Source organism: Pangasianodon hypophthalmus, chromosome 8 (genome assembly GCF_027358585.1).
Source record: "Pangasianodon hypophthalmus isolate fPanHyp1 chromosome 8, fPanHyp1.pri, whole genome shotgun sequence".
Classification (NCBI taxonomy): domain Eukaryota; kingdom Metazoa; phylum Chordata; class Actinopteri; order Siluriformes; family Pangasiidae; genus Pangasianodon; species Pangasianodon hypophthalmus.
The window spans coordinates 23,445,805-23,469,770 of NC_069717.1; the positions used below are offsets into that span (position 1 = coordinate 23,445,805).

The 23,966-nt window shown below is 38.1% G+C and overlaps 2 protein-coding genes across 2 annotated transcripts; one reads left to right on the top strand and one right to left on the bottom strand.

Annotated features, from left to right (window-relative positions):
• The first annotated feature begins 370 nt into the window (after positions 1 to 370).
• Positions 371 to 12,282, top strand: eif2d (eukaryotic translation initiation factor 2D). The gene is made up of 15 exons (XM_026925085.3): positions 371 to 583; positions 2,447 to 2,637; positions 2,951 to 3,034; positions 3,123 to 3,213; positions 4,898 to 5,005; positions 5,894 to 6,156; positions 6,748 to 6,865; positions 8,163 to 8,208; positions 8,312 to 8,418; positions 8,887 to 9,042; positions 9,649 to 9,738; positions 10,722 to 10,817; positions 11,243 to 11,363; positions 11,790 to 11,964; positions 12,051 to 12,282. The coding sequence occupies exons 1-15, from the start codon at positions 528 to 530 to the stop codon at positions 12,119 to 12,121; spliced, it is 1,773 nt and encodes a 590-aa protein (XP_026780886.3). The 5' UTR covers positions 371 to 527; the 3' UTR covers positions 12,122 to 12,282.
• Positions 12,283 to 16,649: 4,367 nt separating this feature from the next.
• LOC113533602 (probable G-protein coupled receptor 139) lies at positions 16,650 to 18,711 on the bottom strand. Its single transcript, XM_026925841.3, has 2 exons — positions 18,552 to 18,711; positions 16,650 to 18,059 (listed from the first exon to the last, which is right to left on the bottom strand). Exons 1-2 carry the CDS (start codon positions 18,625 to 18,627, stop codon positions 17,149 to 17,151), a joined length of 987 nt encoding a protein of 328 aa, XP_026781642.3. The 5' UTR covers positions 18,628 to 18,711; the 3' UTR covers positions 16,650 to 17,148.
• Positions 18,712 to 23,966: the final 5,255 nt, after the last annotated feature.

Sequence of the window (23,966 nt, forward strand, 5' to 3'; positions counted from 1 at the left end):
AACGTGACAGTATTTGACAGTATATATTTTATTGCATGAAATGAAACATCACGTGACCGACAGCGCTGTCTTTCAGCACTGCGAGTGAAGACAGGACACTTGGTGTTGGACTATATAAATAATTGTATCATATTTATGATATTAACCTTCCACTGTGCATATGGAATAACGCATTACTATTACCATTTTTACCATACTATTACCAATGTTTAATAGTATAATTATCCAAATTGGGGGAAATGTATTTCAAATATGCATTCAAACACAATAATAAACGCCTATAATACATCTAGATTTAAAGAATTTTGAGTTTTAAAAAAATTTATTTATGCGTGCGTAAAAAGGTCAGTTTTAACGCGGGCTGATGTTTCCACCCGGACATATTTTGCATTGCAGCCACGCGCTTATGCTTGCAGTGGTTGGCTAATGAAATGTAGCATGTTTGATACAAGATGTCACAAGTGTAATTCAGGCATTAGGTGGTTGTATTTCTTTAACTAGTTATTACAAATAAAATACACAACAGGATGTTTGCAAAAGCGTTTCGTGTGAAGTCCAATACCGTTATCAAAGGATCCGACAGGTTTGTAACTAACTAGTACAGCGCGAGCGGGTTAGCTAAGGCTGCTGATTGGTTGAATCATATTTAACTCACAGTACACTGTGTTGGTGCACTATGTAGGGTAGGAGATTATGGCTTCTGCACGTTATGTGGCACGTCATGTAGTCTGATAGGATGTTGTTTGGGATTCGGCTCGTGGTCTTCAGTCTGAGCCTGAGACTAGTTTAGAGTCTCATAGTACGTTTATATTCTGATTCAGTCGTGTTTTATTGACACATTTTTTATGTTTAAGGATTTTTGTTGCATGTTAAAACATACCTGGCTGTTGTTGACGCGAGGAGTGAGGTGTATAGCAAAAAAAATAAATATTTCAACAGAATTTCACCATAAATATCACCATATTTATTTTTTTCCTCCTGAGATATCTGTTTTTTTCTTTTTCAAGTTAGAGAACATACACAAAAACCTAGTGTGCCTTTGTAAGAAGCTTATGAAATACAGAGAGTTCAAAAGAACAACTAATTCAGCTTTACAAAAATAAACTAACAAGGAATATGAGGAAAGAGCTACTGACACTGCAATACTCTGTTATTACATATAAATTATTTTATAGATGTAGATGGTCAGTCTTGTAGAAATACTGAGGATACCTGTAACATGCTCAGGAAAGTGAGGAATAACACACTTGGCGACATGCTGTTACAGGAAACTAATCAATGATGGGTTGCTGCGATGTGGCACAGTTAGTGTTAGTGTCACTGCCCCAAAGTTCATTATTTTCTTTTAATAGCACATCCCAAGGTGTTTTATTACTCTTATACTACAGAGGCTTGCCAACAATTTTAATTTATTAAAGAACGTCACATCATACTTTTATCCATTTATAGTTACATTTAATGTTGTGGAATGTCTGCGAGACAGACCCTTAATGTTTTAGCAGCTACAAACACTTATTCTCTCTAATATGCCTTGCCTTTTTCTGTCTTGTGAAATTAATAAAACCCAAAAAATGTAGCTTGTCTTCTTACAGAGAAACCACAAAGCTCTGTCCTGATCACTTGCTGTCTGTTACAAAGAGCTGACACTGGAGACTCCTTCCATCAATATTAAATAAACATCCCCTTACAGGGAGCATGGTGGCTTAGTGGTTAGCACTGTTGCCTTGTGCCGCCAGGGTTGGGGATTTGATTCTCGCCTCCACCCTGTGTGCGTAGAGTTTGCATGTTCTCCCCGTGCTTCAGGGGTTTCCTCCAGGTACTCCGGTTTCCTCTCCGAGTCCAAAGACATGCGCTGTAGGCTGATTGGCATCTCTAAATTGTCCATAGTGAGTGATTGGGTGTGAGTGTGTGTGATTGTGCCCTGTGATGGGTTGGCACTCGGTCCAGGGTGTCTCCCACCTTGTGTCCCCAGTCCCCTGGGATAGGCTCCAGGCTCCCCATGATCCTGTGTAGGATAAGCAGTACAGAAGATGGATGGAAACATCACCTTACATAAAGCATTTTTGCTAAATTACAGAGTGTATTTAATCTGCTTATTATCAGACATAGGTTGTGTGGAGCGTCTGCCGTGCAAGTCCCTGTGAATTATGAGCTGAATTAGTTGTTACTGTAGAAACAATAACGTAGTAGAATGAGTGCATTAATATAAACCTGTGATTTGAGATGCTGTTATAGAAAACCAATCCACTCTCTCTGACAGCACTGTGCTACAATTTCCTTTAACAGCAGGTGTGTTGTGATAAGTAATATTAATAAGTAAATAGAAAAAAAAAGAGATGCTGGAGTTACATCACGTAATGCTTGCTGTCTTCCATTGGTTTCATTTCCTCCGTATTACATTATATAATACATTTCTTCCCTCCTTCATCCATCATCTGTCCAACAGGAGGAAGCTGAGAGCGGACGTCTCTGCTGCCTTTCCGTCCCTGTCTGCTGATGACCTCAACGAGCTCGTACCGAACAAAGAAGAGCTGAACGTCGTAAAAATCTACGCACACAAAGGAGATGCTGTCACTCTGTATGTGCTCCACAGGAACCCAGTGTTCTTCCAGCTGGAGAAACAGCTGTACCCTACAGGTAGAGTACCTCAACAACAGATGATTATTACATGTAACACAATGTTCAAAATAATAAAAGGTCTGGTCAAGCTTTAAAGTAATTCTTAAAAAAATTAAGAAAAAAAAATCTCCAACATAGCAGTTGATAAATGCTTGGAATATCGGAAGTTAGTGCTGATTAATAATAATAGTAAAGCATCTTTTATTTCACACGACAGCTTTCTATGTACAGTCAATGTAGTGCATATTCTTTTAATGTTACTATTCTACTGTATATACAGATACGATTACTGCTGAAATGCTGCCATATCTGATTTTTTAAAAAAAACCAGTGTACACACTTTGGCAGTATCCTGATCTGTTACCTGCCTTCACAACATGGCCTCCAGTGGTACAGAAATTAACTGGCGGGGCAGGTGAGTTTTTCTGTGGGAATGAATATGAGTGTGTGTGTGTGTTTGTGAGCGTGTGTGTGCTTACTTGCTTTTACTCCATCTTAAACAGATCTGATGCTGCCAGGAGTAGTGGTGTCCTCTACAGGGCTACCAGACGTAAATCAGGGGGACAGCTGTGCTGTTAATGTCGTGTCCAACAGGTAAAGACCGTCTCTCAAACGCCTGCTTATAAACACATCAAGTGTCAATAAAGCAAAAACCATGCTTAGTTATGTGGATGCGTTTATTATGCGTATTAGAAGGAAATATATGCATAAAATTATTTCTAATGATTTGGTGGTATGTGCTTTCATGGACACTTCTCATTGCTTCTTGTAAAGGGGTGTTTTTTTTTCCCTCTACAGGACATGCAGCTGCATCTTTGTTAGAAAAGATAGAATGCTGTAGTTGTTATGTGGCAGTTAATATGTACAAGAATGATTAATAGTTCTACTTTCATTTAAAGAATTCGTTTTAGAGCAGTAAAGAAATGCCAAAGCAACTAGTAAAGTAATTTTCTAACATTTCTACACACTTATGGTACTATTTTAGATGATAAAAGATTCCTTAAAATGCATTTAAGCTAGTTAAGTAAGGAATAAAACATGACAGGTTGTGCTGTTACAGGAAAATAATCAGCAATGGGATGGTGCGATGTTGATTATTTTCCTATAACAGCACATTCCAAAGTGTGTTATTCCACTTATACTACAGCAATTTGGCGCACGCCATACATACGAACAACACGTCATACTTTTTATCCATTTATAGTTACATTTAATGTTTGTGGAATGTCCTGTTATCACTTACATTATTACAGCTGTAAATAGTCATCCCCATAGTCATCAGCCTCTCTTTTTTCTCTCTCTTGAGGTTACTAAGACAAAGAAAATGCAGTTTCTTACGTCACTGAAAATGACAATCCTATGTCTTTTGTCAGAAAATCTACTGACCATTACAAAGCGCTGACACTGAAGACTCCTTCCTCAAATGTTCCATTAGCAATTATACACTCTTATTTGATAAATAACTTTTTTGAATTCTTTTATTATTAGGCTTAGATTATGGGGAGTGTTTGCTATACAAGTCCCTGTGAATGCGCTGTTGCGTATAGGAACGAGCGCGTTAATATAAACTGGTCATTTGAATTACAGCCGGCCTTATTGTCAGAGATGAGAGAAAATGAATAGATACGCACTTTCCAATCAGATTTTGTTTTGCACTGAGAAGTGATGTTTATTTTTCAGTGTTAATGAGTCATTCAATTCAATTCAATTCAATTTTATTTGGATAGTGCTTTTAACAATGGACATTGTCACAAAGCAGCTTTACAGAAATAAATGGATTAAAAAAAATATATTGTAAATATGAGAATTTATCCCTAATGAGCAAGCCAGAGGCGACGGTGGCAAGGAAAAACTCCCTGAGACAATATGAGGAAGAAACCTTGAGACGAACCAGGCTCAAAAGTCCTCATCTGGGTTCAATGGATAGTGCAATTATAAATAAATCCCTTCTATTATTGTGTACTATATGGACAAATAGTGCAATTGTGCAACCAGTAAATTCATCACAGTTTTCGCAAGAAGTCTGGTAGGTTAAAATCTATCCACCGTCCACTGATGGAGTCCTGAGTACAAAGGTGCTCGCAGCCCCAAAGCCACTACAGCAATCACAGTCCCAAGCCATCACAGTACAACTCCCCATATGTGATCCCCAAACCATCTCATTAGAGTCATTCTCTATGTTCATACTGTTGCAAATAGCACAGGAATGTCTCTTACTTAGGTTTAGCCCATGAAAGAGTATTTTATTTGAGTGTTGACTGTTTGCTTGGTTACACAGAGCTCCAGTTGCTGTGGGTACAGCGGCCGTGTCGAGCAGAGAGATGAGGACCAGTGGGATGAAGGGAAAAGGAGTAAATGTGTTACACACGTACATGGACCAGCTGTGGTACGAATCTTCCAAACATCTTCCATGATGCAACAAAATTTTGGCCACCAAAAGACACCCAGAAATTACAATCTGAGTTAAAAAAAAATCAGTAGTGAATGAAGGCGGGGAGCACAGTGGCTTAGTGGTTAGCACGTTTGCCTCGTACCTCCGGGGTTGAGGGTTTGATTTTGATTCCCAGCTTTGCCCTGTGTGCACAGAGTTTGCATGTTCTCCCCGTGCTTCAGGGTTTTCCTCCCCCAGGCCAAACAATTGCGTTGCAGGCTGATTTGGCATTTCTAAATTGTCTGTAGTGTGTGAACGGGTGTGCGATTGTGCTCTGTGGTAGGTTGGCACCCTGTCCAGGGTGTCCCCCACCTTGTGCCCTAAGTTCCCTGGGACAGGCTCCAAGCTTCCCACGACCCTGTGTAGGATAAGCAGTACGGAAAATGGATGGAGTGAAGGACTGAGGGAGTGTGTGTGTGTATGCGTGTGTCTCTCTCTCTCTGTTTCTGTTGGCCTCTTTGTCTCTTTGTGGGTGTCCCTGTGTCTGTGTTTGCCCCGTTTCTGTCTCTGTCGGACTCTGTGTCAGTTTTTGTTGGTGTCTGTGTCTGGATCAGTCTCTCTGTCTGACTACCTGTCTCTCTGTCTGCGTCTGTCTGTCTATCTGACTACCTGTGTCTCTCTTTCTCTGTCTGATTCTCTGTCTGATTCTCTGTATGCTGGGTTGTTCTCTGCCAGGCACAGACGCTCTTTAGGTCCTTTCATATCCTTTCTGTACATATCATGAAAAATTCCTCAGAAAATCTTATTTCGCAATAATGCCATGTATGTTTAAAATTCAGTCTTTGCTTTGTGTCGTGATTTGATACGTACTGCCTCCAGCTACTTCCCTCTTTTCTTCCACAGGGCTTTTGGGGAGAAGACCACACCTCCTGTCATCCCAGTCACTGATCCTTCAGTCCAGGCAGAGGCAGACATGGACGGAGAGGAAAGTGGCGAAGAGGGAATGGAAGATTTGGCTCAGGAGAGCGCAGTACAGAAAAACTCTGGCACGGCTGCAGTGGAATCGTCTTGTCAGAACCTGCAGGATCTCAGTCTCGGAGAGGGAGAGAAGGACGAGGAGACGGAGGAGGTGCAGGGAGAACAGGAGGATTCGAGATCTCCACAAGGCAAGTTATCACAGAGTGCAGCTGTCATGTATATTCATCTCTTTCTTATTTGAGCCTCACACTTTCTGGCCACGTGTTCACACAAATTTTTCATAGTCTTTCTAATAGTTTACGATCCGTTATCCATCATCTCACGTCCTCTTTCACATTAATGTTTTAAAGAGCACCAGCCATCACAGACACAGGCAGAGAAATAGGAACACGCACCAAGAATCTGGTTTCATCCCTCTTTATTTCAGTATTTCTAAATAATACAGTCTCATCTGGACATTGAAAAAACACTTTCTTGTTTATGTTTTCCTCACAATTCTGGAATTTCAAATCAAAATGAAAATGAATTCTTTCAAATTTTACATTTGCATAAAAGCAAGTGGAAACCCAAAACACTACTCCACACATTTTAGCCATATCCCAGGTTAAAAAAAAAAAGATTTATACTAGGAAAGCACTGTTCACAGTAAAACCTGCCCCAAAACTAGTCTAGGAAATTGACCTGGACAGTCCTAATGTTCACTGATATTAAATTACTGTTCATGTTCTGCACACATTGCTTGTAAATGTTGACCGTATTTCTCTGTCCTCTCTCTACAGAGCAGATGGATTCTCTGTTGTTTCAGTGTTTCCTCCATGCCCTGAAGAGTAAAGTGAAGAAGTCGGAGCTCCCCCTGCTGACCGGCACCTTCCTGCGCAAGCACATGGCCTCATGCTGGTAAAATCTTCTCTTTTTTTCCCCCCAGATCGTCTGCATAATTCACTCTTTGACAAGTCATTCTGACTGATGACCAAGCCACTGTACTTGAGATAGTTTGCAAATCAGAACTGTGCTTACCAGGACTGGTGGGAATGAGGGGATTAAAAATGTGCCTCATAGAAAGTTGAGATAGTTATGAGAATGTAACTTTAGAGGTGCTTATGTGCAATCAAGGATTGACCTGCATTCTTTTTTAATTTTAAAAAATATATACATTTTTTCCCCCTCGCTGTGACGTACTGTAAGCAGAGCTTCTTATTACATCCTTTACACAGCGGAAATACACACAGGGCAGAGACACACAGTACTGTGCACAAGTCTTAGGCACCCTATTTTTTTTTTAGTACAAACTTTATCAATTTTTATTTTATGACTTCTACATTATTGATTCAGTACAAAAACATGTTAGATTTCCAAACAGTAGTTTTCCAGCACAAAATTAAATGTTACAAAAAAATGTTGTATGTCAGTAAAGAAAGCAGTAGATTACATAAGAGACACTTTTCAGACAGAAAAACATAATGAAGGCTGCTGGGTTTTGCTGCAAAAATAAGAAGCAAGTGTGACAGTCAAAGTGTCCAGAAGAACTGTGGCTGCTTCTGCAAGATGCTCAGTAACACTTCCAGCTCATTTCCTTATAAAACTGCACACACTGCACCTGAGACTACTGATTTTTTTTTTAAGCGAAGGATTGTCACACCACATATTGACTTTGTTTCATTTATTACTGTTTACTGCTCTTTAGAGTATTTTTTTTAATGTAGAAACATTTAATTTCATTATTTTTGAAGGCGTCTTTGCTCTATAGCATTTCTTTGCATGTGCCTAAGACTTTTGCACAGTACTGTACAGAAATACATACAGGGTGTTGTATTACTCAATTTTTTTTATTACAGATTTAACCATTATTCAACGTCGTTAACATTGTATGTAGCTTTACTGGTAGTTTGGGTAACAGATAAATCTTTGAACTGTAGATTTATTTGCATGACCACGTTTCCTAACACACACCTTGTAACATTCCTCACAGCAGTCATCCTGAATTTTTGTATACGACTGGAATCGCCTGTATTCTGCATTCCTAACCCAAGCGCCTTAATTTCTAGGGCACATTGTTCTAGCCTGAATGTCTGATCCTAAATTATGTATTAACATCTAGTTATTTTTGGTTGATTTTATGCAAATTTTATGCATGTTGTATCACTGTTTTCACTTCACGTTTCTCACATGATTTCTCTCGCATTTTGTTTTGCAGTCCTAAAGGAAAAAATCTTGACATCAAAAAATCCAGCTATAAAAAGGTTAGTAAAAGTAACTGACTGAAATGAGACTAAAAAATGTTATCTTCATATCCATGTTTTTCTCTCTCTCTCTCTCTCTCTCTCTCTCTCTTTCACTTCCTAGCTCTCGAAGTTCCTGCAATCTATGCAGAAGGAGCACAATCTGGTTCGTGTAAAGGAGCTGAGTAAAGGAGTGGACAGCATTGTAGAGGTCGACTGGAAGAACGCTGAGTATGTAGAGTTAGCACACTTTAACAGAAAACACACACATTATGCTTATAGTCAGCAGTGTCGTCTCTGTATTTGTTATGTAGCAGTGTGTAGCATTAACATTAATAGTTAAATATAGTAAAATGCATTATTCTGATAGGTGTAACATGTACAAAGAAGACATTTCTTATGTGCTTATTTTTTAGATGCTGATCCACCTACTAGTAAAAAACATTCTCAGCCACATTCCACCTTGGATGATGTGTGTAGTGCATTAAGTTTAAACATATACTGTGCATCTTGAGAAAACTTTTGCTCTGCAGAAGTCAATAAAAAGTAGAGTTTCTTTACTTTGCTTGTCAGGCAACTATGAATAAAAAAACCTATATTCTGGCCACGTGTGCGCAATGTCACACATCAACATTACAGATATTACAGCATAAACTCAGTAATGTTAGCTTGCTCTAATATCTAAGGACTTCATTTCAGGTTGTGTTCTTTCTGCGTGCCGGAAGATTGGGAGCCTCCAGAGGAGTGTGTTGAGGATAGAGAGAGCTGTGCGGAGGTCTATAAGCCCCCTGAAATCACCCCACTTTACGGGGTCACCGCACGCCTAGAGCCACTATTCCTGGATGCGCAGAAAAAGTGAGTGTGTGGATTGAGTTGGTTTGTCATTTTCTGCGTGCAGGGATAGCTATTAATCTTTTTCATGACCGTCCTGACATTGTATATGAGAGCTATTTTATTCGCCCCCAAAGCAAAACTGTCCCAGGTTTAAAATCCCAGCCTTTTCTGTGATATGGCAAATTATAATAAGAACTTAGCATGGTTTGTTAGAACGTTATAAATGTTAAATGTTAAATTAAGTAAAGGTCCCTCTTGAACATTCTTTTGTGTTTGCCTTGTATTTTGCGGATATCAGCCACACAGCAGGTCTCAACGTGATCGCTGATTTGTGACTCAGTTATGCTGAAGGGATTCATAACACACTTTGGAGTGTGTAGTCAGAGCTATAGTTTCTTGGCAACAGCAGCTATGAGTGGCTGTAGACACTAGTCATTAAGTGCAATGAGAATTCTGTTGCTGTTGGTAGAAAACTGCAGCCAGACATTATTATTATTATTATTATGATTATTATTATTATTATTATTATTTAGAATCAGTAATCATCTCAAGCAGGCACCTCTCTCATTGGATGTTATTCATCTTGGTGTGCTTTTGTGTATTAAGTGTGTGACCCTTCTGTTTCAGAAAGGGTGCAGTGCTACAGGCTAGTGAAGTGAGGAGCATCATCACCGATTATGTGAAAAGAAACGAGCTTGTTCATGAAACCAACAAAAGGTATACAAGTGTTAATTTAATGTCAAGATCACTCATTTTCTTTCACATAGCAAACGTGCTTCTTGAATTTTTGTTTTTGAAAATTTGTTTGTGATTTAAAATACAATTAAACAAAAATTTCTTGAGTATTCTTCAGTGGAAATGATTTCTTTTTTTGTAAATGCATTATTATTTTTTTTTGCAAAGTTGTATTCAATTGATTATTATTATTATTGTTATTAGGGATGCATCAATAACAATACTGGCATCGGGTATCGGTCTGATAGCGTGCACGTTTACTTGTATTTGTACTCGTAAAAAATGCTCTTATACCACATGACATTATGTGACGTAAGTCTAGTGTACGCTGTCGTGCTAAGGAACATTTTGTCACAATTAGTTATTAAAGCTGACTGCAGACTGTATTCTGTGAAAATATCACGAAGAAATACAGCATTTTCCTACAATACAAGTAACCTGATAAAAGATCAAAACCTAAAATCAGCTTGAGGTGTTTATTAGGCAAGAATAAATGTATATAGACAACAATAGGAGAGCGAAAATATCAGCGCTTATGATATCTTGATCTTGATGAACAGACACTATAGGTCAAGGGATCAGGATGCAATGCTGACAGTGAAACTTACTTTACTTATAGCTGAACAGAAGTGCTTTTCCAAAGTGAAACATAACCAGCTCTTCTCCACTGCAGCTCCATCCAAGGAAACTTGTGTAGCTGGCTAATGCACGTCATTTAAAATCAACTAGCTAACATTATAAAGAACAAGCCTAGTAACGTATGTGTGTCCCTGATTGATTAATACTACGTAGGGTTACTCATTTTGGTATCATTATCGGTATCAGTGAAAACCAAAAACATGTCTCTGTACTCAGTCTGAAAAAAAAATTATTATTATTATTATTATTATTATTATTATATACAGAAATGCTGGCATGGTAAATTGATTCCTCTTTTCCTTTGTGCCATTCTCTTTATTTGGCAGTTATGTGAACATCAACCCTGTGCTGTGTGACTGTTTACTGGAAAAATCTGAATATCAGGAGGTCGAGACGTTAAAATGGGACGATCTCTTCAGCCGGTAAACCCTCTTTTCTAATTTGTAGTATTGTTTTTTTTTTGTGGAATAGCTAATATGACTCTGATTTTCTAGTAGCTGTTGGCTGTAAAACTAAATTACGTGAGACCGTATTGACGAATAAGGCTTATATATGGGTCTGTTTATTGATCCAGAGTCATGTATTGTGTTGAATTTTGCGTGTGGTCATTTAGAAGGGAATGCAATTACAGTTTATGAGCGTTTATGAGCATCCATGTTAGACAGGCAGACAAAAAAAATCTCATTCAGAATCCAAAATGGAGGACTTGCACAGAGTATATCACTCTAAACATAATTCCAGTACCCAGCTGGAGTAGTACATAATGCATTGATTAGCATTAGTCTCACGTTGCCATTAGTGTAACAGTGTTGAGTGTGTATTAGAACACACTTGGCTGTGATTGCAGGACTCTGAGCAGGATGCAGTCGTGCCATCAGCTGCAGTTTCCAGGCCAGGCTCCTGTGGTCCGGAAAGGGCAGGTGGAGCCCATCGATATCACTGTAGCCTCCAGAGGCTCTAACAAGAAGGTATGGGTCAGACTAATTAACAGCTTCAGCCATGCTCAGTAGCTTATGACGGAGGGCAACCAGTCACATGCTTTTTTTTGTTTCTGGATCCTAGATTTATTTGTAGTATCATTGTAGGCCTTGTTTCAGCTGTTTGAGAAATCCTCAGGTGGAATAAAGAATGATCTTTTTATCCGTTTTGCTTCATTTATTTTTTTAAATTGTTGATTGTGATGAGATTTTAATTCTGACAGTAACACTGTGGTAATTGCTGTCATCTCTTAATGACTGATATTGACTATTGATCGATTAGTTCTGCTAGTTCTGCTAGTTTGTGCCAGTGGAATCGGACCTGTTTGAGCTGTACGGTGGAAGTCTGTGTAACTCTGTTGTGTGAGTATTTAAAGTGCATGTGTCTCCCTGACCCGATTCTGCTGGTGTGTTCAGGTGACGATAATAAAGAACTTGGAGGTGTTCGGTGTAGAGCCAGCGGTGGTAGCTGACACACTGCAACATCTAGTCCAGGCCAGTTCTGTCCTCCACGATGTCCCTGGAGCCAAAGAGCGGCAGCTGGTGCAGATCCAGGGCAACCAGGTGCATCACGTCGGCAAACTGCTACTAGGTAAAGCTCACTTCTACATAACCACTTAGATCTGTTCATTTACTCTCATTCTTCCTTATCTTTTGTTTTGTCTTGCTTTGTTATAGAGCAATATCAGATCCCTCGCAAATACATCCAGGGTTTGGACAAAGCTCCGAAAGCAGGCAAGAAGAAATAACACCCGTCCCACACTAGTGACTGTACATTGCTGTAACATAGACATGAACTACTGGCCTAATTCATTATTTGTGTACTAAGACTACTCCACCGCCGTGATGTTTAATCAACAGAGCTGTACTTTACATTCAATCATGGAATAAAATATTTGAATAAAACAAATTGGACAGCTTTCTATATTGTTTTGATGTACAGAAACATGCAAGCATATAATATACATGCTTTTCAGTAAGACTGTCACGCTAAGCATAATGCTGTGAAACCACACCTTATGAGAAGTAGTTTTATTCTGTCTCAGTTTTTTATTGTTAAATAGTAAATTGGCAAGTTCTAAACATTTGTGTCCATCTCCCTTCCCGCAAACATTTGATTTCTATCACATCGGCCATTTTTAAGCACAGTGCGTAAAATCATATAGATCAAATCATATAGGTCAAGTGTTCACGTCAAACATCAGAATGGGAAAAACGTGATCTCAGTGACTTTGACCACGGCATGGTTGTTGGTGCCAGATGAGCTGGACTGAGTATTACAAAACTACTGATCTCCTGGGATTTTCACACAAAACATTTTCTAGCATTTACACACAATGGTGTGAAAAATGCCTTGTTGATGAAAGAGGTCAGAGGAGAATGCTCAGACTGGTTCAAGCTGACAGGCAGGCTAAGGTAACTCAAAAAACTACTTTTTACAACCATGGTGAGCAGAAAAGCATCTCAGAACACACAACACATCAAATCTTGGGGATACAACAGCAGAAAACCACATCAGGTTTCATGCCTGTCTGCAAAGAGCAGGAATCTGAGGCTATAGTGGGCACAGACTCACCGAAACTGGACAGTTGACGACTGGAAAAAGAGGTGTCATCTTTACAATCTTCAACTTTCCAAGTTCCTTCATCAATTAATTAAATTTGATCAGTTGCATTTATGTGATATCAGTATATTTTTCTGTCATGTTTGGTGAACAATGTGGTGATTTTAACAGTAACATACAGTAACACTTGACAAAAATGTACAAATACACACACAGCAGTGTGATCTGTGGTTTCCCTCCAGGATGAGACATAAATCCTGTAAATTCTTCATGATGCAAACACGCATTAGCACAGAAGCATAAACCAGCCCTTAATGTAGTTAAAAAATAGTTCAGTTTTACTTTCATTAACTAAATATACACTCCTGGGCAAAAAAATGTGCCAAGCCCAAAATGGCAAAATACTAAGGTTTTAATGGTCTTAACAACAAATCATTGGTCAGGAAATTAGCAAGAATTAAACAAATAGATAAAGGAACTTAGTATGGGATAGCTTTGATTTCTTTAAATGTTTAAGTCTTGTGGTCCTTGATGGGCTGCAAATAATGACTCATTTTTTAAGAAAAAAAAAAAAGATCCCAGAAGATATTTTTGGGAAAGTTTTGTACACCTAGAATTTTAGTTTGAATTTTACATCAAACAATTTAATCATTATCATGATTTTACCTTCGTGTACAAGAAGACTATATAAGTGAATTTCCCTGTTTCTAGCTTTTCCCCAAACAGTTCACTGCAGCAAAAGTAAACCAGAAAGTGGTGGCACAGGAGCTCTCAGGGGTGCATTTGTTTAATTCCTGCTAATTTTCTGACCAATGATTTGTTGTTAAGACCATTAAAAACTTATATTTGCCATTTTGGGCTTGGCCCATTTTTTTCGCCCATGAGTGTAGGCGAAAACTAATAAGAAGAGCTATTAAGTATGTGAGTCAAAAGACTAAAACCAAATTAGCTGTCAAGATTAACACTAACCTTTTCATAATGCAGTTAATGACTAGTCAAAAATAGTAGAAAGGCTGGACATACAGTAGATCTTGATCAATCTTTCTGGTAGGTCTGGAATTTTTTTTTATCTGGAAAATGCAAGAACTCTGAAAAGTAGTTTAAAAAAAAAAAAAACATGTTGGAAGACATGGTAAAAGTGGCAACACTAGAGTTCGACCCTTCATTATGCCTGAAGATATTACCCTCCACATGACATACTAACAGACCTCTAATTTTATGCAGTTGCTGTGATCAAGGAAAGCTTGACAGCAGTACTTTTCTATTATATAAGAAGAAAAAGAGAGCTCTCTAGAAAAGAGACGAATAATATAACAGACATAATTCATCCACTTTAAGACCTATTATTGTCAGATCAGTCAGATGGCTCTGATTCAGCCAGTCTGCTTTCACTCTAAACCACTAGTTTAAAGCTGTAAACTGTATAATTACAGTCCATCACTCCTGTCTAAAAAGCATGTTGAAGCAATACTTCTGAAAACATAAATGTCCTGAAATATGTCCTACAGAATGTACAACATCTGGACAGGTGGTCATAGTTGTTTTTGGCAATGCAAAGCAAAACACACACGTTATATAATTGGGTTTCAAAATCCCTTACCTAATTAACTTATCCCATAAACATGTTGGAAAGTGTTTGAGGAAATTCCAGTTGAGAGGAAACATTATAATGGTTTATTATAATATTTTACACAGCAGCCTTTATTATTTGGCAATGCTCTATGGAAACAATGTCTATTTGCCTCGTCTTGTTGTTGAGTCTATAGGCTGGACTTGTTTGGAGCACTTCTCTGTGTTTTTAAAGGAAATTAAATTTCAAATGCAAACATAGCAACACTTCCAAACAATATACAAGCCTCATAGACACAGCGTATTTGCGCAAAGGCAAAATTAAAGCCGGTTTATTGGGTTCAGACTGACTGGCTTGAACAAATGAAGTTGCAGATGAGAGGAATACGTGTGTGAAAAGGAAGAGGGGTGTCTTGAATAAATGTTTGCAGACACTGATTAATATATATTTTATATTTGAACCTCTTTTTTAGTAATTAAAATGCTTTAAAATCTTGAGTTGCTAAGCACGGCTGTCTAAATGTAGCTATTTAGTAGGAAAAGTTGTACTCGTTTTTTGGTTTGTGAATCAGTAGGATGTGTTTAGGTAGTAAGATGCGGGGTGCTAGGACTAAAAACGGTTTCTAAGCACTGAAAATTAACTCTCATTAAATTTCTTTCATTGTTAGGAGGTTCATTCTGGTAACCAATACAGTGGCTTTCTGGCACCAGTTCCTTTTATGCAAGTGTTCATATGGGTTCACCTTGCTTCAGACTATATTGTACCTATATTTTACAACTTCTCTAAAACAATGTCTAATGAAATGTCTAGAACATGAAGCAAAATAGGAGACAAGAAGAAAAGTAAATACTATAAATTTTGTCATGACCATCTCTGTCACCAGGCCTGACATGAAGAAGGGACTGGCACACAAGTCAGTCGAGAATATTTACACCACAGCACTGCAGAATTCTGGAGTCTGATTGGTCAGGATGTGTTGGTTAATCCTCTATAACAGAAGCTCTGACAATAGTTCTGACAAGAGTTCTGTTTAAATACATTATCATTTTCTATAGTAAAAGCTCATTCACAGGGACTATACACATTGATATGGTGATGTTTTCTGTAAAGAGACGTTTATTTAACATTTATGGAAGGAGTCTCCTGTTTCAGCACTTTGTAAAATTCAGCAGGTCTTCCACCGTGGGAACGTTTTCAGGACAGACGAGTTTGGACTTTCCAGATTCTCAGTAACATGAAGAAAAAAAAATGAGAGACTGGTGAAGGAACAGGAACTAAGTTATGACAGGAACTAACATGTCTTGTGGATTTTCTGTAACCTTAATATGTAAATATGTACTATAAGCATTATAAAAATATGATGTTCATTAATAAAGTAAATTGTAAATGTTGGAACATTTGTTTGGTAAAACAGGAATAAAACACTTTAAGACATGCTGTGTATATATATATATAAAAACAACTAGACTTGCTTCACGGGTTGCATCACACCATCCTGACAGTGCTGTTCCTGTAACAGTCCATCCCATCATGTTCTATTCCTTAATCATATCACACTCCAAAAAGGAGAGGAACTGATATCATTTAATTTTTTCATTTTTAAAGTTGATGGATGTCAACTGTAGACACCTACCCTCTTTCCACCCCCTCTTGGAGCTCTGGAGCAGTTCCAAACCTGGCTTTATTTAATAACGGTATCTTTAATAATGGTTTTTACACTAGTCCAGACTAATACAATTGAATTTTTCATTTCTCAGTTGAGAATCATGCTTTAGTCTGAGAATAGTCTCATTCACTAATATGGAGTGAATTTGCTTTAAACCTCCAAAAAGGATTTGCACAGAATTAGCAAAGTTAGAAAAGTTAGACATAAAATAAATATAATACTTGGGGATAAATTTATACATTTAAAATTTATATCCTGAATTTATATATTTCTGTAACGCTGCTTTGTGACAATGTCCATTGTTAAAAGCACTATACAAATAAAATTGTGTGGTATACAATAATAATAAATGAAACAATACACAACTGAATAGTTAATCATGGAATTTATATTACTATGCATTTTGAAGAAATGTGTGCAGAAGGTATTTGAGAGAATGCTGTATGTTTGCAGATGGAAATGAAAATGTAAGTCAAAAAATTAAATAAATTCTTGAACATCAAGGTAACCAAGCATTTATTCATTGGAGGCATTGTATTTTACTATATTTACAGTGCATTTTGTTTCATAGCACATGTAGTTTTCAGTTCCCTGTAAACATAAAAAGATCTGTAAAAGTGGATGAAGCACAATTGCTACAGTAGGTACAATAACTTCAGAACAGCACAGTGATACTTAAACAATTAAAGTTATAACTGAAACTTAAACATATGAATTAAGAGGAAAATACAGGCCGATGAACAAATAATATGAATCTGATCTGATTTGGCTACACATCATATTGCACTTCTCTTTTTGTAAAAGATATTAATACGCATTGCAGTCTTAACCCTTAAAGGTTCTTCAGTTTGTTCCTCCAGGGGAACCCTTAGAGCCTTTAGGCGGGTGTTTCATAGCAGAGAGGCACTCCTTTAGGAAGATAAGAACTCTTAGCTATTCTAAGAGTGTTTACCTCCTCCATTTTCCAAACAGGGCCTCATTTGTGTCCTGATGGACCATTTGTGATCAAGCAGCATCTCCTCAGAGAATATTTGACACAGGTAATAACTTCTTGTCTGAATCTGGTCTGTGTGCATGCATACAAGTACATGTTTATGGCGGCGTTGCTAAGGCTGAGCATGGTGCCGATATCCGCCGCAACATTTATGCTCAGACTGTAGTCATCGCGATTCAGTGCCCAGCCCTTAGTGCGCAGGATGATCTGAGTGATGGAGCGCGTGATGGTCAGCAACACGAAAGTCATGGAGACGGTCACCAAAAGCACCACAGACTTCCTCTTTCGTGAACGTAGCAGCGGTGTCACCTTTTGGCCTGATGTACATATTATGTGCACTCGATTAATGAGAGAGATCTGGCGCAGCGTCAGGCCATTCAGGACGCCAATAATGACAAAGGGCAATATGTGGGAGACAATTGTCTGCATGCTCACTATGGTGAGTGTGTACTGAATGGTGGCATTGGGTTTATATATGCAGACCCAGCGTTGGAGATCCTGGCTGTACATGGATACGTAGGCCCAGTAATAGGGCAATGCCAGCAAGTGACTAAGCGCACAGATAATGCAGATGGTCCATAATGTACCATGAGGGATGCCCATGTGCTTCCTGAGACTATAGGTGGTAATGGAGAGGAAACGCTCTGCAGTGAAGGCCACCACCAGCCATGTAGAGGTGTTGGAGGCTCCGTAAGTGAAGATGTCTCGTAGGCTGCACCATGGTTCCTGAGACCAGAAGGGCTCCACCGTGAGGTATTTAACGGAGAGCTCCAACACCACGATAAACACCAGGACAGCTGTGTCAGCTATGGAGATGGCCATCAGGTAGAAGGTGCTCGATTTGGAGAGCATGCATTTGCGTCTCCAGAAGATCACGAAAGACATAACGTTAGCTACAGGGCAGAGCAAAACATTAGAATTCATCACTTGCAAATTAATCAATGAGTAATGAGATGACTGGGAAACCAAGTGTTAAAAATCCTCTGGGATCATCTAAGGGTTTTTAGCCTCCTAACACTGTACCTGTGATTTTATGTGGAACCGTTCCCACAAATGGCCAATGTGGCTGCAAGTTTTCATTGCAACAAAGCAAGAGCCACAACTTAGAAATGACTGAAGGCTACAATGAACTGATTACAGGTGAATCGGTGGAGTGAAAACCTGCAAGCACACCCAACCCTATGTAGATAAGATTAAACAGCCCCACCTTAAGGTTCCCTCCAGACAAACAAATTGAAGAACTCTTCAGGGATCTAGATTTAACCTTTGTTTCTAATAGTGTATGCATGGAAACCATCACTACCATTCTCTTCTCATTGACCTATATCCATTAATATTTCAGATGCATGCTGTATGTGCAAATGAGTATGAATGTAAATACTCACAGGGGATTCCAATGGCTGCGAGAGTAGGGTAGAAGACCCTCTGCAGGTGTATCATCCAGTGCTCCTGAGCTTCCATTTCTCCCCTCTGATAACAAATCTGTCTCCACTTCAACTTGAAAAAGACTTCATGGGTGGAGAAAGGAAATGGTTGGGCATCTATGTCCTGCCCACATAACTGTGGTCATGGAAACATATTGCTGGCTGTTTATCAGTTCCCTTAATATTGCCAGTGCTGGGGAGAATTTGAACTTAGATGGTAATTAAATCATAAAGATCACTTGTTTTTCACACTGAATTATAGATTAGCTGTTCAATGGTTGCTAATTCCCTAGATAAGATGATGACAATACAAAGAAATAATGTTCTCTCATCCGTAAGGAGTCCTATATCTGCACTACCTCCAGCTACAAACTAGAAACCTAGAACATATATTATGGCTTTTGATATGCATTTGAGACAGTTATGAGATGATTATGAGAGGGTTTTGGATTGCTTTGGGCATCATGTTTTCAGAAAGTAAAATAGATCTTGGATATTTTTTAAACCTCTAATTTCAGGGTGTATTAAACATGCTTGTCTCAGCCTGTGTAACAAGTCGGATACAGTATATGGCTTTGTTGAGGCAGTGAGCCTGGATTATGGGTGATGAATGTGGCCAGAAGATGGCAATATTAGAACTCATATAGTGGCAAAGCATGTATAATCAATCTTTAAAAAGTAGGTCTACATACATCCTGACAGCGTGTGGTGCATGGCCTGGGTTACTGATGAACCTCCAACAGGAGCTGTGTGAGTTTCATGCTGGTCCAACCATCCTGAACCATCACATAGCAGGCAGGCACTTTATATCAGTAATTAACCTTCACTATAAGTAACTTGTAATTAATCACAGATAAGCTGTTCCCATGAAGTAAATACATCAGCAATGACTTTTTATTCTATAGTAAAGACAGGTTGACATTTAAATCTACATTTTTCAACTGCATCCTACTGCATTAAATAATATGTCAAAATACTATTTAGTATGATGTCCTTATCATGATGAAATAGTGACATTTAAATTCTCTGTTGCACATTTAGCAGTATGGTAGTTGCTTTTGAAGTACACATAGATGGTAGTATGTTAAATTATTTATTTTAGTATTAAAAAAAAAAAAAAAAAAAAAAGAACACTTGACAGCCGGTTATAAGACGTTTTAAGATAAATCACAATTGTGAGAGAAGTTACTTTTTCTTAGAGAAAGTATAGCAGTCTTAGTGTTACGAGGGACCTCAGGTCACCTCATAAAGAGTGTTATGACTGTTGGAAGAAGCCAAACCAGGAGTTAATCATGGGATGAACAGTTTGGGAACAGTTCAATAAAACCAGGCGAAAAACTAACTCAATGGATATTAAAACCAGGCTCAGAACTAGACCCAGTAATTGTCCCAAAATCTAGCCCAGTGGTCAATAATACTGGCCCAAAAAAACTAATGATACAAAAAAAAAAAAAACAGCCCAAAAACTAGCCTGATGAAACCTGTCAGTAAAACCAGTTAAAATTAGCCCAAATGTAAAACCAGTTAACAAAAATAGGTGAATTTAGCCCAATGGTCAATAAAACCAGGCAAAAACTAGACCAATTTTAAAAATTTATGAAATACATTCAACCCTCAGGTAAAATAGGCCAAACTAATGTAAAATATCTGCTTTTCATCCACAATTGCCATACATTGAAACTCATGCCAGGAGAGGAACATGTTCTAGCTGCAAGAGAAATGCAAATGGATTTGTTTCTGTCAGTATATGGTGCTATTTTCAGGTTCACTTACTATGACCTACTTACCCAGTGGTTACTAACCTGAAACCTCCAAAAGTTAGATTTCATTATTTCTCCATTACACATTATGTATACTTTTAGTTTCTTCTGTGTTAATCTTAAATAACACCAAGACAAATTTGATCAAGCTACAGTACATGTAAGCTAAGCTAAGGTAATGTAGGCTGCATTACATGACAGTGCACCTTTCAACTAGTAAAATTTTGTTTTGGTAGGTGTGGCTACAATTGGTTAGCAATTCCAGCTCCCAAGCTCTCAGTATTTAAGCTTGGGTTTGAAACTGAAATCTCTGATCTACCCTATTTTGTCTTGGCCACCAGGGGCCATTCCACCTCGGACCACTAGAGGACACCCCGACTCCCTGTGTAGAACTTCTTCTTCTGTTGTTTGCCTTATTTCCTGTGATGATCATGCTCACCTGTTTGTTATCTTCCTGATTAATTACCCTATTTAACTTCTGGATGGTCTCCCTTGGTTTGTTGGAGTATTGTGTTAAGATAGTGTTATCTTAAGCTGTCTGTTGGTTCTCCTGTGGTTTTCTTGTGTTTTATTAAAGAAGTTCTGCTTTTGCATCCGTCTCCATGGATTCCTCTATGACATATTTACCTGAATTACAGCATTATTCAAAAGGTTGCACCATAGCCTCATCCCCCCTGGGCTCCTGCTGTCTGTATGAGAGGCAGAATGATATACACAGCTTCTCTTATCCATCCAGCAGGACTTCAGGAGTAAAATGGTTATTTTTCATGTACTTTTTTTAGTCTGTTTCTTTTTCTTTCACTTCCTCTATTGATGGCCCCCAAAATTTGAATGATAAGAACTAGATAACAATTCATTATGCAAAGAATAAATTTTGTAGATTTACATTTATGCATTTGACAGACTACTTGCTCCTCACCTAAGAATAAGATTACAGGTACAGGTGGTGGAAATGAGGTTCCTTCGACAGGGTTGTTGCACTTACTCTCCTTCATAAGGTGAGGAGCTTGGCAGTCTGGGAGAGCCTTGGAGTAGAGCAACTACTCTTCCAAATTGAGAGGAGCCAGTTGAGGTGGTTTGGGCACCTTACATGGACACCACCTGAGCACTGGGTGGAGAGCATGGGGCAGCCCCAGGACTTGTTGGAGAGATAATTCTCACAGTTGGCTTGGGGATGTTTGGGGATCTCAAAAGAGGAGCTGGAATCTGTGGCTGGAGATGCCACGGTGACCCCTACCAGGAAGAGCTGAAAGAAAATGACTGAATCATTTGGCAGATGCTTTTATCTGAAGCAACTTACAATTAAGCTTGAGGATTAAGGGCATTGCTCAAGGGCCCAACAGTGGCAGCTGGGTAGTGCCAGGATTTGAAGCCTTAACCACTGAGCCACGACCGCCTTTGGTACCTCTGAGATTGGTGTGTTGGAGCTACAGGTGGGTATTTGACTTTTTCTCGGTCATGGATACATGTAAGTGTATGTAGTCTTAGTATTAGTGTAGTGTAGACAGCTTGTACTCTAGGTGTGGGTGTCTTTCCAGATTTTCAATTCTTCTCTGAACTTTTGTTAGCTGATTAGCCATGGCATTTGTCGAGAGATGAAAACCACACATACGGACATGGTGGTAACATGTTATTACTGGGCCTGCAAAAGGAGGAGGATTTATGAAATGCTTATGTCAGAATTTGTGCAGTAGTATAACTTTCATATGTTTTTCTCTTTCATAAAGCTTCGAGACATTCCCGTTCATTCACATGACATAAAATCAAAGACAGAGTAATACTAGATGATTTATGAAAGATTCATGTAAAATCTTGCAAAATGACTTTAGAGGTTTTTATTATTATTATTATTATTATTATTATTATTATTGATAGGCTTCTCAATTGTTGTAACTGTAATTTTTCCTCTTAGTTTATCTCCTTACAGAACATTCACTAAGATTTAAGACCTCCCAACTAGAAAGTACCATTTAATTTTAATGTATAGCTCCTATGACATATTAAATATGCCATATGCCAGACAAATGGATGACTTTCATGTCATTAAACTCAAGTGGTTATCAATTTTGCAGTAATAAGACTGTTATGAAGCACTAATGTATACTTTCTACAACTTCACTTATTTAAATAGTCTTATGATCATGGTTATATCATGGGGTGGACAAATAAAAATGTATTGGCTAGCTTGTGTTTTTATAGGTTAAAAATGCTTAGGAGGGTAATATTATAGGCAAATAATCAATGATGGGGTGATGTGATGAAGCTTGATGTAAAGTGGAGCTACTGTTAAAACCCAAAGGTTTTTTTTTTTTTCAATAGCAGCATGACCTGAAGTAGCTAATGCATGCTCGTAAAGTCAACAAAATTCACAAGATGAGATCACAAACTTATTTGCATAATCTTTGAGTTATGATTATCATTTGCATATCAAAACATATTACATAGAGAATGAAGACACACAAAGTCATCCTTGGTCATAGCACCACAAATTATTTACATTTTTCAAAGCACTATAATTTCTATAATTCAAAATTCAAAAATCAAAAATTGAAACAGTGGTGTTGAGGAGTGTGAAAAAAGACAGAAAGGATTGTTATTATTACTTGTATTAATGATGGGTTACTTGTATTTTATTACTTTTATAAATAAAATACATCTAAAAATAAATAAAATAAAATAAAAGTGTCTGCCATATGACTAAATGTAAAGGGAAGTATAGCTTAAAATGGTTTAAAATAAAGAAGTGCACAGGTGGGATAAAAAAATGGTGATCAGTGATTGGTCTTTGGGATGAGTGGTTATCAGTGATTGGTCTTTGGGAAGAATAGTCATCAGTGATTGGTCTTTGGGATGAGTAGTCCTCAGTGATTATTTATTAAAGTAGTGTTATTTATTAAAGAATAACACGCTGTGCATTTTGTCTAATTGTAGTTACAATAAATGCTGTGAAAAGTCTGCAAAACAAGTTTGTTTCTCTTGATTGGTCTTTGGGAAGAATGGTGATCAGTGATTGGTCTTTGGGAAGAATGGTGATCAGTGATTGGTCTTTGGGAAGAATGGTCATCAGTGATTGGTCTTTGGGAAGAATGGTGATCAGTGATTGGTCTTTGGGATGAGTCCTCAGTGATTATTCATTAAAGTAGTGTTATTTATTAAAGAATAACACGCTGTGCATTTTGTCTAATTGTAGTTACAATAAATGCTGTGAAAAGTCTGCAAAACAAGTTTGTTTCTCTGATAAACAGTTGTTCCTTCACCATCCTCTTTTTTCTTGTTTGAATTTAATAAGACAAAAAACAATGTCTGACTGTTACAAAATGCTGACACTGGAGACTCTAGTATATTTTTATTCATAGTAAATTTATATTTACAAATCATTTTGTACACATTCTTATAAAAGAGGTTAACCTCTGAATTAATTGCTCAGCTAAAGCTGTCTACTGTAAGAGGTCTGTGTATAGCTCCTCTGTCTGGTCATGAGTATATTTAAAGGCATTAACATGTGTGACAGGCTTGGCCCAGCCACTGCTGCAGTGACTAATGAGCTTTCCTGTAGCTCTTGTGCATGATGGATGCGGTTCACCTTTATAAAGACGCATGACCCTGCTCTCTATGT